Source organism: Gymnoscopelus braueri, assembly GCF_963280865.1.
Source record: "Gymnoscopelus braueri genome assembly, chromosome: 21".
In the NCBI taxonomy this organism is placed as follows: Eukaryota; Metazoa; Chordata; class Actinopteri; order Myctophiformes; family Myctophidae; genus Gymnoscopelus; species Gymnoscopelus braueri.
In genome coordinates, this window is record NC_137623.1 from 12,932,134 (window position 1) to 12,955,354 (window position 23,221).

The 23,221-nt window shown below is 44.0% G+C and overlaps 1 protein-coding gene across 4 annotated transcripts in view; it reads left to right on the forward strand.

Annotated features, from left to right (window-relative positions):
* The window catches only part of phldb2b (pleckstrin homology-like domain, family B, member 2b), a 104,423-nt gene that overhangs the window by 29,954 nt on the left and 51,248 nt on the right, over positions 1-23,221 (forward strand). For 3 of the 4 annotated variants that reach the window (XM_080417806.1, XM_080417807.1, XM_080417809.1), the window contains one exon: positions 19,175-19,294. In XM_080417806.1, the coding sequence (XP_080273932.1) occupies positions 19,175-19,294 (120 nt within the window). Of the gene's footprint in view, positions 1-7,988; positions 8,117-19,174; positions 19,295-23,221 lie in introns of those variants that run through there. The other variant, XM_080417808.1, reaches the window with a different exon arrangement.

The following is a 23,221-nucleotide window of genomic DNA, read 5'->3' on the forward strand; positions in this document are numbered from 1 at the left end:
AAATATTGACCAGCCTATTTGTCTTCCCGCTGCGACTCAGGCCCGATTCAAATATTGACGTATCGTCTTGGTGTGTCTACACGCGGAGGCTGGGGCATTGTGCAGGGGCTATAGAGGTTGGAGAGGGAAGAAAGACAGAGAGAAAGGTAAAAAACCAGGGCAGGTCAAGAGGGTGAGATATGGTTTGGAAAGTGGAGGGTTGACAAGTGTTAACACCTGAGGCTCGAACCTGACGCGTGGGAAACTAAACATCTACTGCTGGATCAAGAGGGAATCCCCCCTTGGCCAGGGGGAGATATTAGGTTGTTGGGCTTCAGGCTGAGCTACTCTGCTACAACACCCCCCCCCCCCCCCCCCCCCCCAACCGCCCTCGCCCCTTTTACCTCCCCCACACACTGGGAAACCCGACCCGGGTTACAGCACCAATGTAAGACCCCTGGAAATTGTGGGAAACCTCACGTCTACTTCAAGGTTAATAGGGAATCCGCCTTGGCCTGGGGAGATGTTGGGCTTTTGGGCTTCAGACCCTTTTGAGGGTGCCAGACAGACAGACAGACAGACAGACAGACAGACAGACAGACAGACAGACAGACAGACAGACAGACAGACAGACAGACAGACAGACAGACAGACAGACAGACAGACAGACAGACAGACAGACAGACAGACAGACAGACAGACAGACAGACAGACAGACAGACAGACAGACAGACAGACAGACAGACAGACAGACAGACAGACAGACAGACAGACAGACAGACAGACAGACAGACAGACAGACAGTGAGAGAAAGTGAGAGATGGAATCTTTCAGATACTCTGGGTTGAGTTAGTATAACCACACACACACCCACCCACCTACGCACACACACACACACACACACACACACACACACACAACGCTCACACACGCTCACACGCTCACACGCTCACACGCTCACACACTCACACACGCACACGCACACGCACACGCACACGCACACGCACACGCACACACACACACACACACACACACACACACCCACACACACACATTATTCGTGTGATTAGTGTGATTTGTGTGATTAGTGTGTGATTTGACATGGCCTTTAGGATGTGATCCATTGTTTATTATTGGTACGTACTGTACCACACAGGACTTATCCAGGGATCAACTGGGCTTCACTCACACCTCATTACAAACGGTGGCACGTCTAATCTAATAACGACCTAATAGTGTTCTCATTATTATTCTGCTTGACAACTGTAAGAACAACAACAAACACTCATTATGTTTGAACAATAGGCTCTATTCTTCTCTACCGTGGAATAAATAAATCCTTTACCCCGGGTTCTCATTTGCATCTCTAATAACCTGTGAACAAAATCTAATCTGATCTGCTAGTTTCGCTATATACAAAAAAGGAATGTAAAAAAGGAATGTGTGAACGTAGGGAGGGACACCATGTTGATAGTGATTCATTAATGTACGGTTGGAGTCAGAAAACGTGTCTATAATAACATGTGTGTCACGTCTCTCACATGTACAGTAGATGGATGGCCGTGGATTGAGATCGAATAACGCAGATCTAACCTGCAATCTATCAGATTAACCTGCAACAGAAGAAAAACTTGGAGAAAATATACGTCACACAAGAACTGAATTTGAGGTTAAATGCGAATGCTAGGGCATTGGTTCTCAAAGTGGGGTCCTTGGGGGGGGGGGGGGTGTTCCAGGGGGTCCCCAGAAAAAGTAGTTAACATAGCATCACTATCACTTTATCCATTTATATGTTGGCTATTCAAAAAATAGCAGATCTCTCAAGCTCACAGCAAGCTTGTACATCTGCTATTTTTGAAAATATTTGAAAGGCTATTTGAAAAATATCTGAAATGTTTGTGAATTTTTAAATAATTTTAACATAAATCTTCTCTTCTGGCGGTCCCTGGCACAAAACCCTCTCAGATGGGGGTCTATAGCCATATATATATACATTCGGGGGGTCCTTGGCACAAAAAAAATTGAGAACTAGTGAGCTAGGGGGCAATTGCCACCCCCTGGCCCCAAATGATGCCCCTGATTCAGTGGAACACCTGAGTATTCCAACTCACAATGTGAAAACACAGATATGCAGTGTGGTCTATATACAATCAGAGGGATATGTTGACTTGAATTTTTTTTTATTCCATAATGCTGCAGGGTGATTATGAAACTCCTGTCTCACTGAGTTCACTCTGTTCTCATGCAGAGGGAAAACCAGCTGATGGATATAACTGCTGTAACACGTAGCCATGCTCGCACACTTACGTGTACAGTATGTGCCCCCCCCCCCCCCCCCCCCACACACACACACACACACAGCTGATATGCTACTGCCCAGGAGTGGCTGGGGGGCAGCAAGAATGTGGGCTAACTCTGAGTTGATGGCTTATCATGTGTGTAGCTATTGTTCTTCAGGTGATAAGTAATGGCTGCGACGGAATTCACGCATTAACTCAGCGACGCGAATACTAATGAAGTACTTTAATCAGGCAGTGATTAGAGTACTTCATTAGTATTCGCGTATGCGCGTCATAGCACAGCATAAAAGGCAATGAAATGTTGGTTTTAGTTCAGTCTGCTCCTGACTCTTGGAAACGAAGATGGGACCACCACGACCACCGCCAAAAAAGAAGCAGTTCTCTCAAAGCGATCTGTTTAAGAGTTTCGCTGCAGCCAAGAGTTTCGCTGCAGCCCCGGCTTGTAAGCGTCCTCTTACCCCATCTGATGCGTCTCTAGAACGGCCTCCGTCTGCTGCACCAGAGACACCACTGTCCCAGACAGAATCTCTCTCTCTGCTCTCATCTGCTGACACTACACTCCATAAGGAAAACCAGCCTGTTGATTCCAGCGTTGCTCTTGGTAAGTGAATGTCTAGACTAAATGTAATGTAACAAATGTTATCATCATAGATTTGTGTGTGCGTGTTTATTTATTTATTTATTACAAATGTGTGTGTGTGTGTGTGTGTGTGTGTGTGTGTGTGTATATTTATATATTTATTTATTACAAATGTGTAGGTGTGTGGGTGTATTTATTTATTGATCTAATCATGTATATGTCTATTCCTTGTAGGAAAGAGTGGCTGGCCAGTTTTGTGGACTGAAGAGCAGGCTCTGGGTTTTAAAGGCAGGCACCCGTGGTTGGATTGGAGGGACGGAAAATTAGGTAAATATAAGCCAACAAAACTAATTGCAAATTTTTGTTAATTCATGGTAATCTTAAAGGTGCCCACAATTTCAGACTTTGATGCCATGAAATTACTTTAGGTATGATGTTAATTTTGTCATGTTTTTGTTTACTTCCAGGTTGTACCTTTTGCAGCCAAGTAAAAGCAACTACCGTTCTCACAGAAAAAGAAAGATTGACCCTGTCTGGAGTATGGCGTTGCTATCTTGTCTCACCCGGCCCCAAACGAAGACAGGCAGACGTCCCTGAACAACCTGAGGAACAAGATTTGCAGGCATGGAACCAAGTCACAGTCACATCAAGCCGCTATGAAGAACACTGCTAAGGCCAGCGCCGCTATGAAGAACACTGCTAAGGCCAGCGCTGCTATGAAGAACACTGCTAAGGCCAGCGCCGCTATGAAGAACACTGCTAAGGCCAGTGCAGATGTACTTGGGAATCTGATGCGAGATACGCCAGTGTATGCTGAGACAGAGTCTGTATTCAAAGCAGTGTACTATCTTGCAAAGACAGACCTAGCTTTCAATCTTCATGAGGACTTCATGGGATATCACCAACATGCGGGCGTCAAGGTGGGCAATAATCTACACTCAAGGTCCAGTGCCACAAACATTGTGGAACACATAGCAAAGCAGATGCAGAAACAGCTTGTTAACGCTATCGTGTCTTCTTCAAGCAAGTTGTCTGTTCTCATTGATGAGGCTACATCTGCCAGCCACAAATCTGCAATGACTGTCAATTTAAGAGCCTCTGTGGATGGAACATCTCCTGAATTTGTGTTTCTGGAGCTGGTTGAGCTGGAAAACCAAAAGGCAGGGGCTATTGAGAAGCTCTGTTGAACTGTTTGCACACTGCAGGCTTCAGTGAAGAGTGGCTTCAAGAGAACTGGGTTGCATTTGTTTCTGATGGAGCCAGTGTCATGTTAGGCAAGAACACTGGTGTAGCAACCAGGCTGACCGCAAGGTACCCTAACCTTTTCACATGGCACTGCATGAACCACCGTTTGGAACTGGCTGTATCTGATGCTGTGGATGAGGTTCAGTCTGTCAACCACTTCAAAGTGTTCATGGACCAAATCCACAATGTATACAGTCAGTCCACTAAAAACTCACGGGAACTTGAAGATGCAGCAGCAGAAGTGAATGCACATGTCGTTAGAATTGGCAGAGTTTTGGATCCACGATGGGTAACCAGCAGCAAACGTGCTGTAGTGGCTGTGTGGCAGTCTTATGAAGCCCTCAACAGGCACTTTGAAAATGCTGCAGGAGACCAAGGCAGAAATGGCAAAGAGAGGCAAACGTACAGAGGCTTGGCAAAACAAATGCAAAGCAAGGAATTCCTGTGTGACCTTGGACTCATGTATGATGCACTGTCTGAACTTTCACATCTGTCTCTAGAACTACAGGGCCACTCAGTCACACTTCTGCAAGCAGAAGAGTTTCTGAGTCGCACCATACGAATTCTTAAATCGTTCAAAGAATCTCCAGGAATCAAATGGCAGAAGCATTGACAGCACAGGCTGTGGGACATTTTGGATCAATTTGCCCTGCATTCAAATGCAAAGCTAAAGCCAATCAATCCAAACCAGTTCCTACAAAGTCTTGTCAACAACTTGGAAAAGCGCCTCTCATTCGATGATGGGCTGCTTAAAGATCTCACCATTTTGGATAAAAGAACCTGGCCATTAACACCTGGCACACGGTATGGTGAGGCACAAGTGAGACGACTCTGCAAGCGGTTCAATCTTTGTGAAGATGAAGCAATACATGGAATGAGAGATTTCATTGAGGAACCACACAGTGAGCCTGAAAGCTTAAAACCACTCATACAATGCATGCAGACCATCCCTTGCAGCACTGCAGAATGTGAAAGAGCTTTCAGTCTTATGAACAGTATATGCACTGACAAGAGATCTAGATTGTTGTTGTCCAATGTAAATCATTTGATGATGATCAGCGAAAAATGGCGTCCTGCAAATATTTTCAACCCAACACAGTTTGTCAAAACATGGGTGACGAGGCATCGTTCTGCCACACAAGTAAGGAAGCCATGCACACCAAAGAAACCTGTAGAAAGAAAAGTTTGGAAAGCTATGGGCATGTTGTAGTATTCCATCAGGCTTGTGGGTTAAAACACTATGCACAAGTATGCATAATTTGATGATGTTTATACTGGGGCACTTTTTTGTTTGTTGCAAATGCAAACATTTTTCTTACTGCTTGTTATTGCTGCTGAAATGTGTGTGGAGCCCAAACAAAAGATACAAAGACTGATCATTTTTTTGACTGTACACATGGGCCACTTTTTTTGCACATGCATTTTTTTCTTCAGTTATTTGTATTTCTTTATTATTGCTGCTAAACCAAAACAAAATAATGTTAACTCTTATGTGGTTGTATGCAAGACTTACAATTAAAAAAAAATCAAATCTTCAATACTGTTTGTGTCTTCAATGCCAAGTTAATATTATTCTGTAATAGATACATGAATGCTTGCTGTTATTGCTTACTTATTACACTGCTATTATATCTGCCTAATCAGCATCTATTTATAACAATCCTTGCGCTCTTACATGGTAGCCTAATAATCCTTGCTTTGCATTGAAATGCATCTAAGGCTAAAAGCAGCTCAGGTGATTAACATCAGAAACACAGTACAAAGCATATTGCGTGTGGGCCACACACGAAGCGCGCGTGCACATTTTTTTACATTTAATTAATTATAGACACTCGCATGTGCACATGCCGTGCATGTGGGAGGCAGGGAATAATCATAGTATACCCTCCAAAAAAATGAATGGACTTGCAGTTTGGAAGCACATGCATATTAGGCTGCACCAACGCTCCTGATTTCGTGTATAGAGGGGCGGGTGTATAGAGGCGCAGAGAGACTGCGCCTGATCCCATTGGTTCACCGATCTGTCCGTCAACCCCCCGCCCCGTTGACACAACATTACGAGCGACGCCCCACTGCACTCTGTTAGTTGGGGAAATGAACACTTCCTCATACCGGGTACACCGACGCTCTGGTCCAGGCTTTTATTTTTTAGCAAAACGAAACAATAAAAGCCTGGAGATCGAGGCTACATGCATATAGACAAAACACACACACACACACACACACACGCACACACACACACACACACGCACACACACACACACACACACACACACACACACACACACACACACACACACACACACACACACACACACACACACACACACACACACACACACACACACAATGAATGATGTCAATGGGTCTGTTTCTTTGCCAATGTTTGTTTTTTTAAGCAACAGATAACAAACATTTGACCTGTTGAGAGAGAGGGTGAATGAGAGAGAAAAAGAGAGGAGAGAGAGAGAGAGAGAGAGAGAGAGAGAGAGAGAGAGAGAGAGAAGAGAGAGAGAGAGAGATAGAGAGAGAGAGAGAGAGAGAGAGAGAGGCAGACAGACTGAGAGAGACTGAGAAAGAGAGAGAGAGAGAGAGAGAGAGAGAGAGAGAGAGAGAGGGTTCTATCTACCTTTCTCCATCACGCTCCTATTCCCCCTGTCTCCTCTTTAACTGTTCATTTTCCTTTCTCTCTCCCCATATCTCATTCTCTCTTTACTCCCCCGTGTCTTTCTCTCCACCTCCCTACGTTCCTTTCCTCTCAAGATGTTCTTTCCAAAACTATTTGTCAGCACTGAACAATGAGAGAAAGCCACACAAGCCAGGGCTGTGGTCACTGTGACTGTGTGTGTCACTATTTCTGTTCGTTTTCCTCACACTCCAGAGTGACAGAGTCCATAGGGGCCATTGGTGTAAAGTAACTAAGTACATTTACTCAAGTACTGTACTTAAGTACAGTTTTGAGTATTTTTACTTTACTGAGTATTTCAAATGTGCAGTATTTTTTACTTCTACGCCATTGCATCTCAGGGCAAATATTGTACTTCTACTCCACTAGTATTATTTCACGTTACTAGTTACTTTGCAGATTTAGATTATCACAAAACATACATTAACCACTTCAGCCCTATATATTTGAAAATAGCCGATCTACAAGCTCACAATGCGTCGCGACGCATTGTGAGCTTGTAGATCTGCTATTTTCAAAAGGTTTCGAAAACGTGTGAAGTGGGACATTCTGCATAATGAGTAGGCTACGTTCTACTTTTGGTACTCTAAGTACATTTTGATACCAAGACTTTTGTAGTTTTACTCAAGTAAAGTTTGAATTCAGGACTTTTATTGTAACAGAGTATGTCTATATTGCAGTATTGATACTTTTACTTTTAAGTAAAAAACATGTGAGTACTTTTTCCACCACTGGTATTATGTTTCATTCCAAGGTGCAGAGAAGAAGGAGAAAGAGGAAAAATAGGTAGGTACAGGACAAAGGAAGAAAGAGTGAAGGGGGGCGTGCACCAAATACCTCGCCGTCTATTACCCTTTGTACTGTACCAACTACAGAGACGGGGGGGTTGGGTCGGCATAGGCTTTCTAATCATCTACAGTCAAAAGCACAAATCACTCTGGCATGTCGGCGTGCTTCTCATTGTCGTCGTTAAACGCGACGACGTCCGTGGTACAAGACTTTTCAGTGGAGTCTTTGAACCGGCACATGGTTGAAAGAAAGCAAACCCCCCCCCTCGCAGAGAGTGGTACGCTCCTCCTCACACAGCAGACTCGTGGATGGTAAATCAGTGAACTGCTGCCTTCGGGACCCAGACACACACACACACACCAGAGCAACAGTTATTGTAAAGAAGTAATAACAATATACAAAGGACTGGAAGAGATATTTTTCTATTTTTTAATAGATTTTTTATTTTATTTTATTTTTAAACCTCTTGCCATGATAGTTCGTCAGGCGTAAAGAAGAGAAGTAACTTGTTTTCGGCGCTGAATGGGATCATAAAAGGTTTGTGAACGGTTCTCCTCAGAAGATCAGCGAGTAGCTGTGCATTCAATCTGTTCTGTTGCATCTCTCTCTCTCTCTCTCTCTCTCTCTCTCTCATCTCTCTCTCTCTCTGTTGCCTTTTATGTCTATTTTATCTACAGCATCCTATCCTAAACCAGACACTGTTCTCTCTCTTGGCTTTTGTCATTGTTGCTGTTTTCATGCAAAACCTATTGATCATCAGATAGGACGTTGTGCTTGTTTTTGTAGCTAGTCTGTGGTTCCCAAACTTTTTCAAGTCAAGGACCCACAAATTGATAGGTATTTGGCCGTGGACCCCCATCTGAAAATCTTTTGTCCCAGGGACCCCCAGAAGAGAAGATTTATGTTTAAAAGTTTAAAGTTATTCAAAATCTTTGATATTTTCCAAAAACAAAATATCAGACCTACAAGCTCATGTAAGCTTGTAGATCTTCTATTTTTGAATAGCCAGCATATAAATGGATAAAGTGGTTAAAATGACTGTGATGCTATATTTACTACTTTTGCTGGGGAGTGGGGACCCAGCTGGAACCCTCTCCAAGGACCCCTGGGGGTCCCCGGACCCCACTTTGAGAACCAATAGCCCTAATAAGGTCTTCTTTGCCTCTCCTCTCCCCCTGTTTTACAGTGGCTAAACGTTTAGATGATGTTTTTCCCCTCCAGTGATATTAGTATCGTGTGTTTTGGATAAACAAACAGCATTGTTCATCAGCCTGTAGTTAATTATCCTACCAACAACATCGATGCTGTTGCAATCAAATGCATTGCAAACCAACCAAACCCCCAGAAGAATGCTGTTGCATTAATTTATTCTTGAGATTTACGACCAAAAAGTTTGGAAATAATCAACTGCAACTTTGTTGATCCACCCCATTGTCTACGTTTAGAGCTGGGGAGGTTCTGCAGATCTACTGTGTGTGTGTGGAATGGATCCATTCATGTGACAATAGAGAGGCAGGCATCCCACGGCTGTAAACAGTACCTGACACCTGGAAACAATACCCCCAATGTCATTGTCCCCTGTCCCCAACCTACCTCACACTTCTAAAAAAGGAGAGATTTGAGCAGTGGTGTAAAAAGTACTCACATATTTTACTTAAAGGAGTAGTTCACCCAAAAAATGACTTATTTTCTATCCATTACACACCCCAGGAAGCATTGAATTCATGGAGATTTTGTTGTTTTGTCGCATTCCTAAGCCAATCATTTGATTACCTGCGGAAAGATGCTAATGTATCCGGTAGGAGACTCAAAGTTGACATCGTTGAGTCGTCCTACCGAGAGACCGCCGGTCATTTATAAGATGAGACTATTACAAGATGTAGTGGAGTAGAAGTACAAAGTACAAGCAATTGGAAATACTCCAGTAAAGTCAAATTACCTCAAAATTGTACTTAAGTACAGTACTTGAGTAAATGTTACTTTACACAACTGCTAAAAATTAGAGAGTTGAATGTTGAGATTCTGTGTGTATTTCTCTGTATGAATTTAAATCAGTCTTGTCTGCCTGTCTGTATACCACCTATTAAGACGTCTTATTACCCCCTCAGGGGGATTAGACCCGAGACGTCTTGTCTTATTACGTTTTATTACCCCTCCAGGGTGATTAGACCTGAAGGAGTCTAATCTAATCACCCTGTCGGGGTTTATTTCTCAATAATGACCCGCTCCCCCATTGATTATCCCTTGCTTAATAACCTTAACACTATGTTGGACCCTTGCTGACCCAGAATCATTTGTGTGTGTGTGTGTGGTGTGTGTGTGTGTGTGTGTGTGTGTGTGTGTGTGTGTGTGTGTGTGTGTGTGTGTGTGTGTGTGTGTGTGTGTGTGTGTGTGTGTGTGTGTGTGTGTGTGTGTGTGTGTGTGTTTATTTTTGCGCGTGACCCAGAGGAGGGTCATCTTTTTTTGTTTGGTGTGTGTGTGTATTTGAGAGAGAGTACTAGTGATTCATAAACTTAACTAGGAAGGTGCTCAATGGAGGACAAATCTCTACCAGGAGGAGGCACACCCCTATCTACCTCCATCGTTTCTCTGTGTGGTGCATGTGGTGTTATTGTGGGGGGGGGGGGGAATGGCTATGATAAAGGGATCCTGACCTGATGGTTAATGCCTTGTGTCTTATGTTAACAGGCTGGTATTACAAATTAGGCTGGGAATGTAACGGACAGCCTATGTCTATCCAAAATGACCATAAAATAATAATGCAGTTACAGCTGGCAGCCAAAGCGCGGCAACCAGCTGATCAGCCAGTCTGTTAAAGTAATACAAACTAGACAATTATGATAAATTGTAAAGTGTGGTTGCCCCAATGTAAGTTGTGGGTTGCAACCATCAAGACCTGAGGAAAAATACATTTTCCATGACATACGGATCAATGTTTTGCATTTGTGATACCCCCCCACCCCCTATGGTTAGAAGTGAAAAACACTTTTGAAGGTTTTAAAGAGGCTCCTCAAATACAATTCATGTTTGGGGATGATGATATGTTGAGTTCATGATAAATGGTGTTTTGTTGTAAAAAAAAAAAAAAAAAAGCCCCTCCCACTAATTTTGGTAACCAATTGCAGCCAAACAGTGTGGAATATCAAAATGCTGCTTGACGCTCATTCTTGTCACATGAGTTTCTTGGCCTATACTGTGCACGAGAAATGTGGCACTGATCAGCGCTGTAGTTTAGTTTGTGAGATTAGCTGTGGACACACGGGGGATTAAATGTAATCTCCAGTCCGGCCGAGCCTTCGGCATTGGCAGAGATAATCACACCGACTGACTCCCTTGAGGAAGAACGAGTTTATGTTTTCACAACATCACTGCTCAACCCTGGTGGCCCTGCAGGGGTTAATTTGTGGTTTGAGGGCCAATTTACGCTCCCAGTGGGACTTTTGTAAGTGTGTTGTGCATAGATGTTAATTTTTACGGCTTTTTTAGGCATTTAGCAGATGCTCTTATGGCAGAGCAAGATTGCAGTAAATGGCATAAAACTTTAGCAGTCAACCACCACCAACAACAGAAGAGGTCAAGTCAATAGTAGTGCAGACTGCCAGAATGTAAGATTGGAATAAAGTTAAACGGCATGAACTTTAGTAGTCAACCACCAACAACAGTGTCATGTCAATAGAGTGCCAAGAAAACAATGAAGGGCTACATGGCATAATGTGTATGCATGGCTTGTCTGTCTTAATGTGTTTATTAACCCATTTCGACCAGGAAAGAATCTGTGTCATTTTAGCCGCGCTATGAGCTTGTAGATCTGCTATTTTTGAAAAATCGAGATTTTTTTTGCAAATCTTTGAATATATATATATATTTTCTAGTGCACAAATGTCTTCTAAATCCTAACAGTTTTTGGAAAACTATATCATTGGTTCTCAAGCTTTTTCATGTCAAGGACCCCCAAAATGTATTTGACCACCGACCCCCATCTCAAAATATGTTGTTCCAGGGACCCCCAGAAGTTAAAAATGTTTGCTTTAAAAATATATATAAATATTGAAAGATTTGCACATTTTCACGATTTTTTTTTTTTTTTGCAGATCTACAAGCTTGTAGCACTCGTGCTATGAGCTTGTAGATCTGCTATTTTTGAATAGCCAAAGAAATCTTAAAATGACACACACAGATGCGTTCCCGGTCTTAAAGGGTTAAGACGTTTGTATACACATACTGTTGACTTATATCAAAATAAGTTCAAAATAAAAGACCCCGTGATGTTTCATAATTGGCCACTGAAATTCTGGAACACATTTGTTTGCTATATACAGTGCCCTGCGACACCTGCAGCAACGGCGGGCTCCATCCAAGCTGGTCTATCCACACTCAATCGTCATCATTGAGGGTTTATTTTTCATCCAAACCTAATGGTCCTAATCTGGCAGTTCCCCCACTCGTGTTAACCAAACAGAGAAACAGTTTCGAGTTTCCCCCTCCCATAACATTGTGGCGAGAGTGTAGTGGCTTTCGCTCAGATCTATATGGGGAGAGAAATTGGGTCCAGACGCGATACCAGCTCGTACATCTGGGCCTTCAAAGGCTCTGAGGTCTGCCTTTGGAGATGGCGAACGTTAAATTAGCCTTTATATATGTTTATATACGGACTGATTTGAGTTTTTCATGTCGTTGGATGGTGGCATGTTAGTGAGGTGTGCATGTTTTGTTATGAGCCAATTAAAAATGTGAAATTAGGCTAGCCAATAAATGAGTGGAAAGAGAGGAAATGTGAGTCTTTTAGGGGGGATGCATGTGTACGCATGGGTGGTACATGTGCTTTTATGTGTGTGTCATTGTGATAGTGATAGTCAAACTTGAAATAAGCCTATAAGTGGGCAAGATTCTTATTTTTTGTGTATTTTGTCTTGTACCTCTGTCACACATGGGTATGGTTTGAGGTTATGGTTAGGAGAGGGAATTTCTTCAGAAGTATAGTGATACACATGTTTATGTATACATGTGTAGGAGGAGTCCTGAATTGACCTTACAACAAATGCTGTTTTCCATATAATTCACTAGAATCTCTCTCTCTTGCATGATCTATAATGGCTGTCTGCTGTAACCATCTTATTTGTTTGTCTATCTATGTCTGCCTGCCTACCTGTCTGTCTGTCAAGGTTCAAGGTCCTTCTTTATTGTCACATCTTGTGTACAGGTACATGAGAGTAAAGCTTATTTCTATTTGTCATTATTCAGACTGGCTGTGTCTGTGTATCTTATCAGTCTGTATTTACTGCAGCTAATTCTCTCTCTCTCTCTCTCTCTCTCTCTCTCTCTCTCTCTCTCTCTCTCTCTACTCTCTCTCTCTCTCTCTCTCTCTCTTCTCTCTCTCTCTCTCTCTCTCTCTCTCTCTCTCTCTCTCTCTCCCCCCCCCCACACCCCATGCCTGTGTTGGGGAAGGCGGAGGAGAGGATTAGCTTGTGGTTATTTGTTAGCCTTGGGTTAGAGGAAATGAGTACAAGTGGGGCCTGTGAACAAATAATGACGGCACACTTCAGTCACCTCTCCGCTCAAATCTGGCACATGCTGAGTCTAATAAGACTGGGAAATTAGCTTTTTACGAGAGCAGACAGACTGGTGGCAGAGCTGTGTGTGTGTGTGTGTGTGTGTGTGTCTGTCTGTCTGTCTGTCTGTCTGTCTGTCTGTCTGTCTGTCTGTCTGTCTGTGTGTGGTGTGTGTGTGTGTGTGTGCACGCGCGTGCGTGCGTGCGTGCGCACTGCGCAGTCTGCGCACATATGATGTGAGCATGCACTGTTATGCTAAATACTAAATGTTACTGTGACTCATTAGTCTGTCACTGTTACACACACACGCGCGCGCGCACACACGCACACATGATAACATACACATGAAAACATACACACATTACTCATGTCTGGCCTTGAACACCTAGTATTAGCGTTTGCTCACACAAGCGTTCATGAACACCTGACCTTACCTCTCTTCCCTTTGTCTATTCCCTCTGTTTCTCAGACACACTGATCCTTTGATCTGTGTGTGTGTGTGTGTGTGTGTGTGTGTGTGTGTGTGTGTGTGTGTGTGTGTGTGTGTGTGTGTGTGTGTGTGTGTGTGTGTGTGTGTGTGTGTGTGTGTGTGTGTGTGTGTGTGTGTGTGTGTGTGTGTGTGTGTGTGTGTGTGTGTGTGTGTGTGTGTGTGTGTGTGTGTGTGTGTGCGCGCGTGCGTGTGTCAGGCTGCCACATCCGCACGGTGTGTGTTCGAAGCTGCAAGATAGTGTTTATGTGAGTGAGTATTTGGGAAGTTCGCAGTCCAGCTGTGTAGACTAAACATTCCGTTCTCTGTGTGTGTGTGTGTGTGTGTGTGTGTGTGTGTGTGTGTGTGTGTGTGTGTGTGTGTGTGTGTGTGTGTGCGTGCGGTAAGCACCACATCAGCAATATCCTCAAAGCCCCCTCTTGGCTTTTAACCCCAAGTAAAGACTGCGTCGAAGCCCCAAAAAATATGCCTCAGCTAGATGCACTGACGCACGCACGCACGCACGTGCACACACACACACACACACACACACACACCACACACACACACACACACACACAACACACACACACACAACACACACACACACACACACACACACACACACACACAGTCGAGGCAAACAGGACATTGTACCCACAAAAGAAGAACACAATAGTCATCATCTCTGACATGGATGTGGGCTAAACCAAAACTGATTTTAAAGCTGATTTAGCTGATTTCACAGTGACCTAATTTTCTTTTTATAAATTAGCCTGGATTGAATCATGAAACATCTCCCAAAACATCTCGTATTACACTGGGGTTTGACAGAGAGAGAGAGAGAGAATTAGAGCTGACATTTTTCCATTCTGCCCTTTTCCATTCCTCCTCTCTTCCCTGCTTCCCTGCTCTCCAGTGGTGTGAGGTAACTAAGTACATTTACTCAAGTACTGTACTTAAGTACAATTTTGAGGTACTTCTACTTTACTGGAGTATTTCCAATTGTCTATACTTTTACTTCTACTCCACTACATCTCAGATGCAAATATTGTACTTTTACTCCACTACAATTATTTAAATACTAGTTACTTTGCAGATATGAATTATTACATTATAAAACATACATTAACCACTTTAGCCCTATGTTATACCTAAGCTATTATTTGAAAATAGCAGATCTACAAGCTCACAGCTTGAGAGCTTGAAGATCGTCTATTTTCAAACATTTTAGTGCTTTTACTTTTGGTACTTCAAGTACATTCTGATACCAATACTTTTGTACTTTTACTCAAGTACATTTTTTATTCCAGACTTTTACTTGAAACAGAGTACTTCTACTTGAAACGGAGTACTTCTACTTTTACTTAAGTATAATATTTGAGTACTTTTTCCACCATTGGTCTCTCTCTCTCTCTCTCTCTCTCTCTCTCTCTCTCTCTCTCTCTCTCTCTGTGTGTGTGTCCCTCTCTCTCTCTCTGTGTGTGTCCCTCTCTGTTTCTCTCTCTGTCTCTCTCTCTCTCTCTCTCTCTGTTCAAAGCTCGTCCCAGTGGTTGGCATCTGACTTCAGGTCTAAGGAATCTGTTGTAACTGTAGTGGCAGTTTACAGTCTTACAGACGCTCGCTAATGGGGGCTGGAGGAAAGGGGGGGGGGGGCTGGATTACTACAGTGCTGCTAATGTAAACCCCCCAGGACAGACCATAGAGTTATAATATATCTAGAGGGCGGATTGCCCTGCCCCCCACAGCTATTCATTTCTATTAAAGTGCTCAGTGGCGTTTTGAAGAACCCGGAAGTAAGAATAGGAACCAATATGGAACCAATAGGAACCAATGGAATGGATCCATGGGTCGTGACGCGTCGTGAGCATGTGCACAAAACGGGAGACGCACGCGCAGTAGCATTTAAGTGCATTCTCAGATTTGACCACCAGGCTTGGCCGCTTCACTGTTCTACCGTAGTTCTGGGGGCTTGGGACAGACTATAGACGTTTGGAAAACATTGACAGTGTTGCACAGAGTGACAGATAGTGAGATCGTTGAGAAGGATTTTCTATATAATATGTGCTAACCACTGGTGGAAAGTAATTAAGTACATTTACTCAAGTACAGTTCTATTTTGAGGTATTTTTGACTTTACTGGAGTATTTCCAATTTCCAATACTTTTACTTCTACTCCACTACATCTTGGATCCAAATATTGTCCAAACTTTAGTTCCTAGTTACTTTGTAGATTTTGATTATTACAAAACATACTTTTTTTAACCACTTAAGCCCTATAGATTTTGGCTCTTTGAAAATAGCCGATCTACAAACTCACACTGCGACGCATTGTGAGCTTGTAGATCTGCTATTTTCAAAAAAAAATTATATATTTGAAATGGGACATTCTGCATAATGAGTACTTTTACTTTTGGTACTTTAAGTACAATTTAACGCCAATACGTTTGTACAAAAAGTACATTTTGAATTCCAGACTTTTACTTGTAACAGAGTATTTCTATATTGCAATATTGATACTTTTACTTAAGTAAAAAATGTGAGTACGTTTTCCACCATTGGTGCTAACTAACTGTCTGTCTGTCTCTCTCTGTGACCCCCCCTACTCGCTCTGTCTCTGTGTCAGCATCTCTCCCCTCTCTCTTCTCTGCTTTGGGAGCTATTTGGACAGCTGTGGTCGTCTAGTGTAGAGGTTGTGACCCCAATGTCTTGTTTAATGCTCGGCCTCTCTCAGCGTAATTGATGGCCAGAGCAAACACTGTGGTCTGGAGTGGCTGACTGCGTGCGTGCGTGCGTGCGTGCGTGCGTGCGTGCGTGCGTGCGTGCGTGCGTGCGTGCGTGCGTGCGTGCGTGCGTGCGTGTGTGTGTGTGTGTGTGTGTGTGTGTGTGTGTGTGTGTGTGTGTGTGTGTGTGTGTGTGTCTGTGTCTGTGTGTGTCTGTGTGTGTGTGTGTGTGTGTCACCAAATGGATAAATATCCAGGCCCTTTTACCTGTCTCTGTGTACATTTCTTGTGAATGTGTGTATACGATGTGTGGTCACACTTGAGTTGCTGCACATTCTGCTGTTCTGTGTGTGTTGGCATCTTCTGACCGTCTCTGTGATGGGGGTTTGTGTGTACATTGACCGCCTTAAACCTTACACTTTGTTGACTCAGAGGTATGTGCCGTCCCCTCCTTTTCCCCCTCTACACCAAATCTCTTTGCCGAAAACAGCCGATCTGCAAGCTCACCACGCACCGAGTTGCACTACATTGTGAGCTTGCAGATCGGCAATGTTTTTGGCCAAATGTTCGCCTCAGAATAGGGATGCTAGGGTCCTCGTGGTTAAAACAGGAACCATTCAAAGACAAAAAATATAAATAACGCACATCTCTCCATCTTTGGTGCTGTGCCAAAATGCAAACAGCAGGGGGCTCGCAACACACTTTAAAATGTTCCAATCTTTATTCACAGCAGGGGCAAAAAATGAACGACGTTTCGACCTTGCAGTATTTCTCAAGTTAAAACAGGAACCACCTGTAGACATTCATGCAGTTATGACGACATCGTATATTATGTATAGTAAAACTATAGTCTATACCGTTTGAATGTGAACAGATGGGAGGCAGGTTGGTACAGTGGTAGTATAACCGGAGGGCCAATGTTCAAGTCCCCGATGATCTGCCTCTGCTGGAGTGTGCCCTCGAGCAAGGCCCTGAATCCCTAGCAAAGTTCCAAAGGTTGTGTCATTCTGAATATTGATTGATTGAATACTTTATTAACAGTTTGCAAAGACAAGCACAGGGAAGTTACAGTTCACTACAAGGTCTGTCGAGAGGATTTTCAACCCAAGAAAGCACTGTGTGGCTTGTTTCCATTGGGGTCCTTTGTACTCAATTCATCGAAACATTTAATGACAGACTAATATACACTATACTATGCAAAAACATCAGTGGTGGAAAAAGTACTCAAATGTTTAAGAATGCAGTGTAGAAATACCCTGTTACAAGTAAGAGTAAGTTATTCAAAATGTACTTGAGTAAAAGTACAAAAGTATTGGTATCAAAATGTACTTAAAGTACCAAAAGTAAAAGTACTCATTGTGCATTTCACAAGTTCAAAATGTATGAAAATCTTTTGAAAATAGCAGATCTACAAGCTCACAATAAGTAGAAATTGAAAATAAAAACACAGTAAACAGTTGGGGGGGGGGGGTGCTGGTCCTTTACATATTCAGTAGAAGATAGCCATCAAAGCGATAATTTTCCTTTAGGGATCACTTAAAACAATAATCATTTGTGGATTTGTTTTCATGGCTTGTTCCAGGCAACGATTGGTGCGGCCAAATTGGTGGCTCTGTAGCTTAGTGGGTACAGAGGCCAGCTGGTACTTAGATAGAAAGTCACTGGTTTGCCTCCTGGTCTGCCCTGTAAACAGCATGTGTCCTAGCAAGCTCATAGCGCTATGAGCTTGTAGATCTGCTATTTTTGAATAGCCAAAGAATTCTAAAAATGACACCGATGCGTTCCCGGTCTTAATGGGTTAAACCTAAGCCAAATGTATTCCCCGGCCGTTGTTGTACGATGGTGTTACCAAGAATAACTGATGTTCAAGCTAACAAGTATGTAATGAGTATAAATTAAGGAGGACACTCTGGGTTACTGGGTAACTTCACGTTAGAAAGACTAACCCAGGGAAACATGATGTGATGTTGTTACCCAGAGTGTTTTACTGATTTACTCAGAGCACCGGGATTCTGAAGAAGCTTTCTGACGTGCGATCGTGTCTCTCTACATTCCAGAATAAATCAAGCTTTTATTTGTGTCTCTTGTCAAACACATTATTTGTGACTCGTGACTCTCTCGTGTTGATGCAGTTTGCCCCGCCCATTTGGTACATACACAGCGAGGTTAAACAAATCTTGTGTTATTTGCAAGTGCTGTTTGACCCACATCTGATTTGAGTACACAAGCGCGGTGTTTCAATGAATAAATCACCTCACAAAAGCATTGTTGTACCTGGTATCCATTATACATGCTTACGTTACATGTGGTCGCTGAACTTTTTGGCATGCCAGCCAAAGTGGCTGGTAGATTTGAAAAACTACTAGCCAGGCAGATTTTTCACCGACCAAAAATGATTAAAAAAAAACGCATAAGAGACGGCCCACACCGCTTTAAACAAATGTATCACTTTAGACAGAATCACAAACATACAAACATTGCTATTTATTGTACGGAAATTAAAACAATCAGGACGTTGGCTCTTATGTTTTTTTACACGCCACAGTGACTGCTTAGTCTCTACTCTCTAATTTACCATCCAAAGACGAAATCTACACACCATTGGTGGCTGGCGTGTGTTCACCTTGTTCCCTGCTTATACCCTGTGAGCCCTATTTTATACTTCATACAACGGTGTTGTGCAGAGGAAATAGACGTTCTCACAAGCCTGTAGAACGCTGAGCTTGTAGATTGGCTAATTTTGCTGTTCATTCATGTGGTTAAAGCTTCCGTCGTACTTGATTTGACTGTGTGCGTGTGTGTGTGTGTGTGTGTGTGTGTGTGTGTGTTTGTGTGTGTCTGTGTGTGTGTTCTCCAGGTTACTCCTTGTGTCTGGGCAAATCCTATTTCTTCCGCTTCAACCACCCAGAGGAGGCCAGCAGAATGAAGAGCATGTTGCCACAGAAGAGCCCCGTGTCCCCGCTAGCCTACAGCACAGGTACGCGCACGCACACACACACACACACACACACGCACATGTACGCCCCAGCCTATGAGCCTCTCTCTGACCTTTGACCTCTACTTGATCCCGGGGGCTCTTTGCTTTGATCCTCCTCTCCTTTTCTTCCTTCCTTCTGCTCTGTCCTCTCATCATCTCTGTCCTCTCTCTCACTACTCACTCTTCATCCCTCCATCCAACCCCATCTTCCTCATTCCCTCGGCCCCACTCCTAAGCCTAAATGCAAAGCGCTGTGAGCTCGTAAGCGTCAGCTTCCCCGTTCGCTTCCATTCTTTGGGGAGAAACGGGGGCGGAGAGTCCCATTGCGGCGTGCTGTTGTAGGTGAAGCAGTGGTGATTTCGTCGACTAAAACTATGGCGAAAAATGTTCGTCGACTACCTTTTTTCACTGACGAAAACTAAGTAGAAACTAAGCTATGATGACCAAAACTAAGACTAAATATATTGACGATTTCGTCAACAAATAAAAACTAGACTAAAATGTTAGTGAGGGCCGAGTGGAGAAGAGATCCAGTAGAACTAAAAGACAAGTCATTTTATGTTTGGTTGCGCACGGGGGGGGTGCGCTCTGAAAATAGCAGATCTACAAGCTCACAACGCGTCGCGCTGCGACGCGTTGTGAGCTTGTAGATCTGCTATTTTCAGCATGCAACCAAGTGTAAAATCATCCATTGCGACACCATCAAGGCACCGCCAACATACATTTTAGTCGACTAAATCAACTAGATTTAGTCGACTATAACCTTATGATATTTAGTCGACTGAAACTAGACAAAAACTAAAACATTTCAGATGACAAAAACATGACTAAAACTAAAAGGAATGTTATTCAAAAGACTATGACTAAAACTAAATCAAAGTTTTCTGTCAAAATCAACACTGGCGTGAAGTCCATCATGTGCGAAGCGTCAAGGTTCAACCGCCAACCAATAGGACAGAAGCACCGTGCGTTGATGACCAGCACACTTGGCAGCCGTTTCGCTGTAGTTTTCTTTCAGTATCCAACAGCATGTCACGAACGAACTACACACCAGAAAACCAGCACTCAGCCAGGGGCACGGTGGCGCAGTCGGTAGTGCTGTTGCCTCACAGCTAGAAGGTCGGGGACGCTGTGGGCGCTGGGGGCGTGTCTTCTCCTCCGCGTCATCAGCGCCCATACCCTAGGTGGGGTTGGCGAAAGGGCCTCTCTCTGTGGAGTTTGCATGTTCTCCCCGTGTCTCTCAGGGTAGTTAATACCCTCACAAAAACATGTAGTAATCCTGGTCGCTATACTGCCTCCCCCATGACAGCCGGGGTGCCTGATGGAGGGGAAGGGAACTGTTTGGAATAACGTGTTCCTTCCACGCGCTACGTCCAACCAGGGAAATTCCCCCCTGTCAGGTGACAAGAAGGTCAGTTGGCTCTCATGCATTGAAGGAGGCATGAGCTCGGCCCTGGCCTCCCTAGGCTGGTGAGGGGAGTGTAGCGCCCAGGATCACTTAGAAAATTCGCACCGGGTGAAAAATAAGGGTTACAAAATCGCAGGATAAAAATGTAGAGATTAAAGAAAGCCAGCACTCTGTCGGCCTTGCCCACGGCCCCCCACAAGGCATCATGGGAAATGGATGCGTCTGAAGTTTCACATGTGTTGTCTGAGGCGAATGTCCAGCCTTGGTCATCCATATGTCCAGCAGCCTGTTGTCTCTGTCCTGTCCTGCTCTGCTATGAATGTCAGGGGACAATTACAGGTAGATGCACACGGACTCAGTGTGTGCACGTGTGTGCGCGCGTGAGCGTGTGTCTAAGATAAACCAAATGTAGGGAAGGGCTCATCTCAAAGCAGGGAGTTTACAGTTGGCCTACTTATAAAACGTACACGCTCGCTCACCTAGTTGACACCACCCTATCAATCACAGAGATGGCACAATCCAGCTGCATCACCATGACGATGGAGGAGCAGCGCCTGATAATACATTCCATGCACTTTAAGTTTAAGTGCGCACGCGCACGCGCACACACACACACACACACACACACACACACACACACACACACACACACACACACACACACACACACACACACACACACACACACACACACACACACACACACACACACACACACACACACACACACACACCATATATCAGTAGGCTCCTTCTTTCTTAAGCTCGTAGACAGCAGGAATGCACTACTCTCTCTCTCTGACAGTTTCAGTGAGGGTTTTCTCCTCGCCTTAATTCACATGCAGCAGCACACAGAGGATTGATAACATACAGTGAGAAGAGCTGAACGCAAGAGAGAATGGTCTTGATACAGGCCAGCCCTGAAGCATAAATCTGGCCATTTATGGAGTCAAACACACTGTCTGTGTGTGTGTGTGTGTGCGTGTGTGCGTGTGCACTCGTGTGTGCGTGTGTCTTTTGATCTTGTGATCAAATGCTTTCTGCCCCATTTTGTTCGTCCATTTAAGGTTTGGCATCCTACCTCACGCATTCAGACTTAGCTCTCTTTCTCTCTCTCTCTCTCTCTCTCTCTCTCTCTCTCTCTCTCTCTCTCTCTCTCTCTCTCTCTCTCATATATATACACACACACAGACGTGCAACTACAGCGGCTTCAATTACAGCCAATCCGAACAGTCTGTTCATATGCACACACACAAACACATGTACTCTCATACTCCTGCGTAGGCTGTTGTACACGTATGCACAGCCTTGGTATGTGTACCTGGAACAGACACATACTACATCTGTCGAAGGCACAGCCGTGTGTGTCGGTTCTACTGCTTTGTGTGTGTGTGTGTGTGTGTGTGTGTGTGTGTGAATGTTGTAGTTAAACAGTGGGTGGTCTGGGCTTTAACGTCATAATGGTTCTTTTTTCCACATAAAACACAAGTGAAAAACCTGGATAGGTCGCCCAAATATTGCCTTCACCTTAGTAGCCATGTATTTTTTGCGCCTGTGGTAATGGAGAAGGTATTTTTGGGGCGGACTCCTTGAAACTCTACACAAGCGGGTGAGGCCAGAGCCCATAAATCTACGAGATGAATGCTACCGAAATCAGCACGACGCCGCTAGCTCCCAGGACCCCGGCGCTATCTGACTGGACGGTTAATAACAAGCCAATCGAACCAAAACAACACATACGATTCCAGCCTAGTGGTTTTTAGGCTAATATCGCTTAGCAACAAAGTGCATCCAGGAAGTAGGGGGAAAAAAATAGTCACTCATTATCAGAGGGGTGGAAAACCACAATTGTAGACCCCTCACTGTTTCAACAGATTTAGATCCAGGGTTTCTGGGTGGGGCCGGGGGCCTCTTGTGGGAATTCCAAAATATTCTGTGGTTTCTTTTCCATTTCTCAAAATTCCTACAACTGGGGAAGTGGACTCGAAACTACTGCGTGTGTGTTTGTTTTGGATCGCACAGTTTGTGTGTGTGTGTGTGTGTGTGTGTGTGTGTGTGTGTGTGTGTGTGTGTGTGTGTGTGTGTGTGTGTGTGTGTGTGTGTGTGTGTGTGTGTGTGTGTGTGTGTGTGTGTGTGTGTGTGTGTGTGTGTGTGTGTGTGTGTGTGTGTGTGTGTGTGTGTGTGTGTGTGTGTGTGTGTGTGTGTGTGTGCGTGTGTTGGCCGCTGTCCTGTGTGCACTTCGCCTCCAGTTAAGGATTGTTTTGGTTGGGTTTGCTCTGCCAAGGCCCTGGTCTATGAATAACCTGGTCTTCAGGTACAACTCAAAACAAGACCCATATTTTCATCTCTCCCCCTCTCTCTCACTTCCTTTTATTGCCCCCCCCCCCCCCTCCGCTCCATCATCCCTCTCTCTTCCTGTGGCTGCTCTCGCAGACGTTTTAAAGGTTTTTTCCCCCACAAACTAAACACAGAAAGGACAGATAATGTAAATGCTCATCAACGTGTTTGTTTTCGTTGTT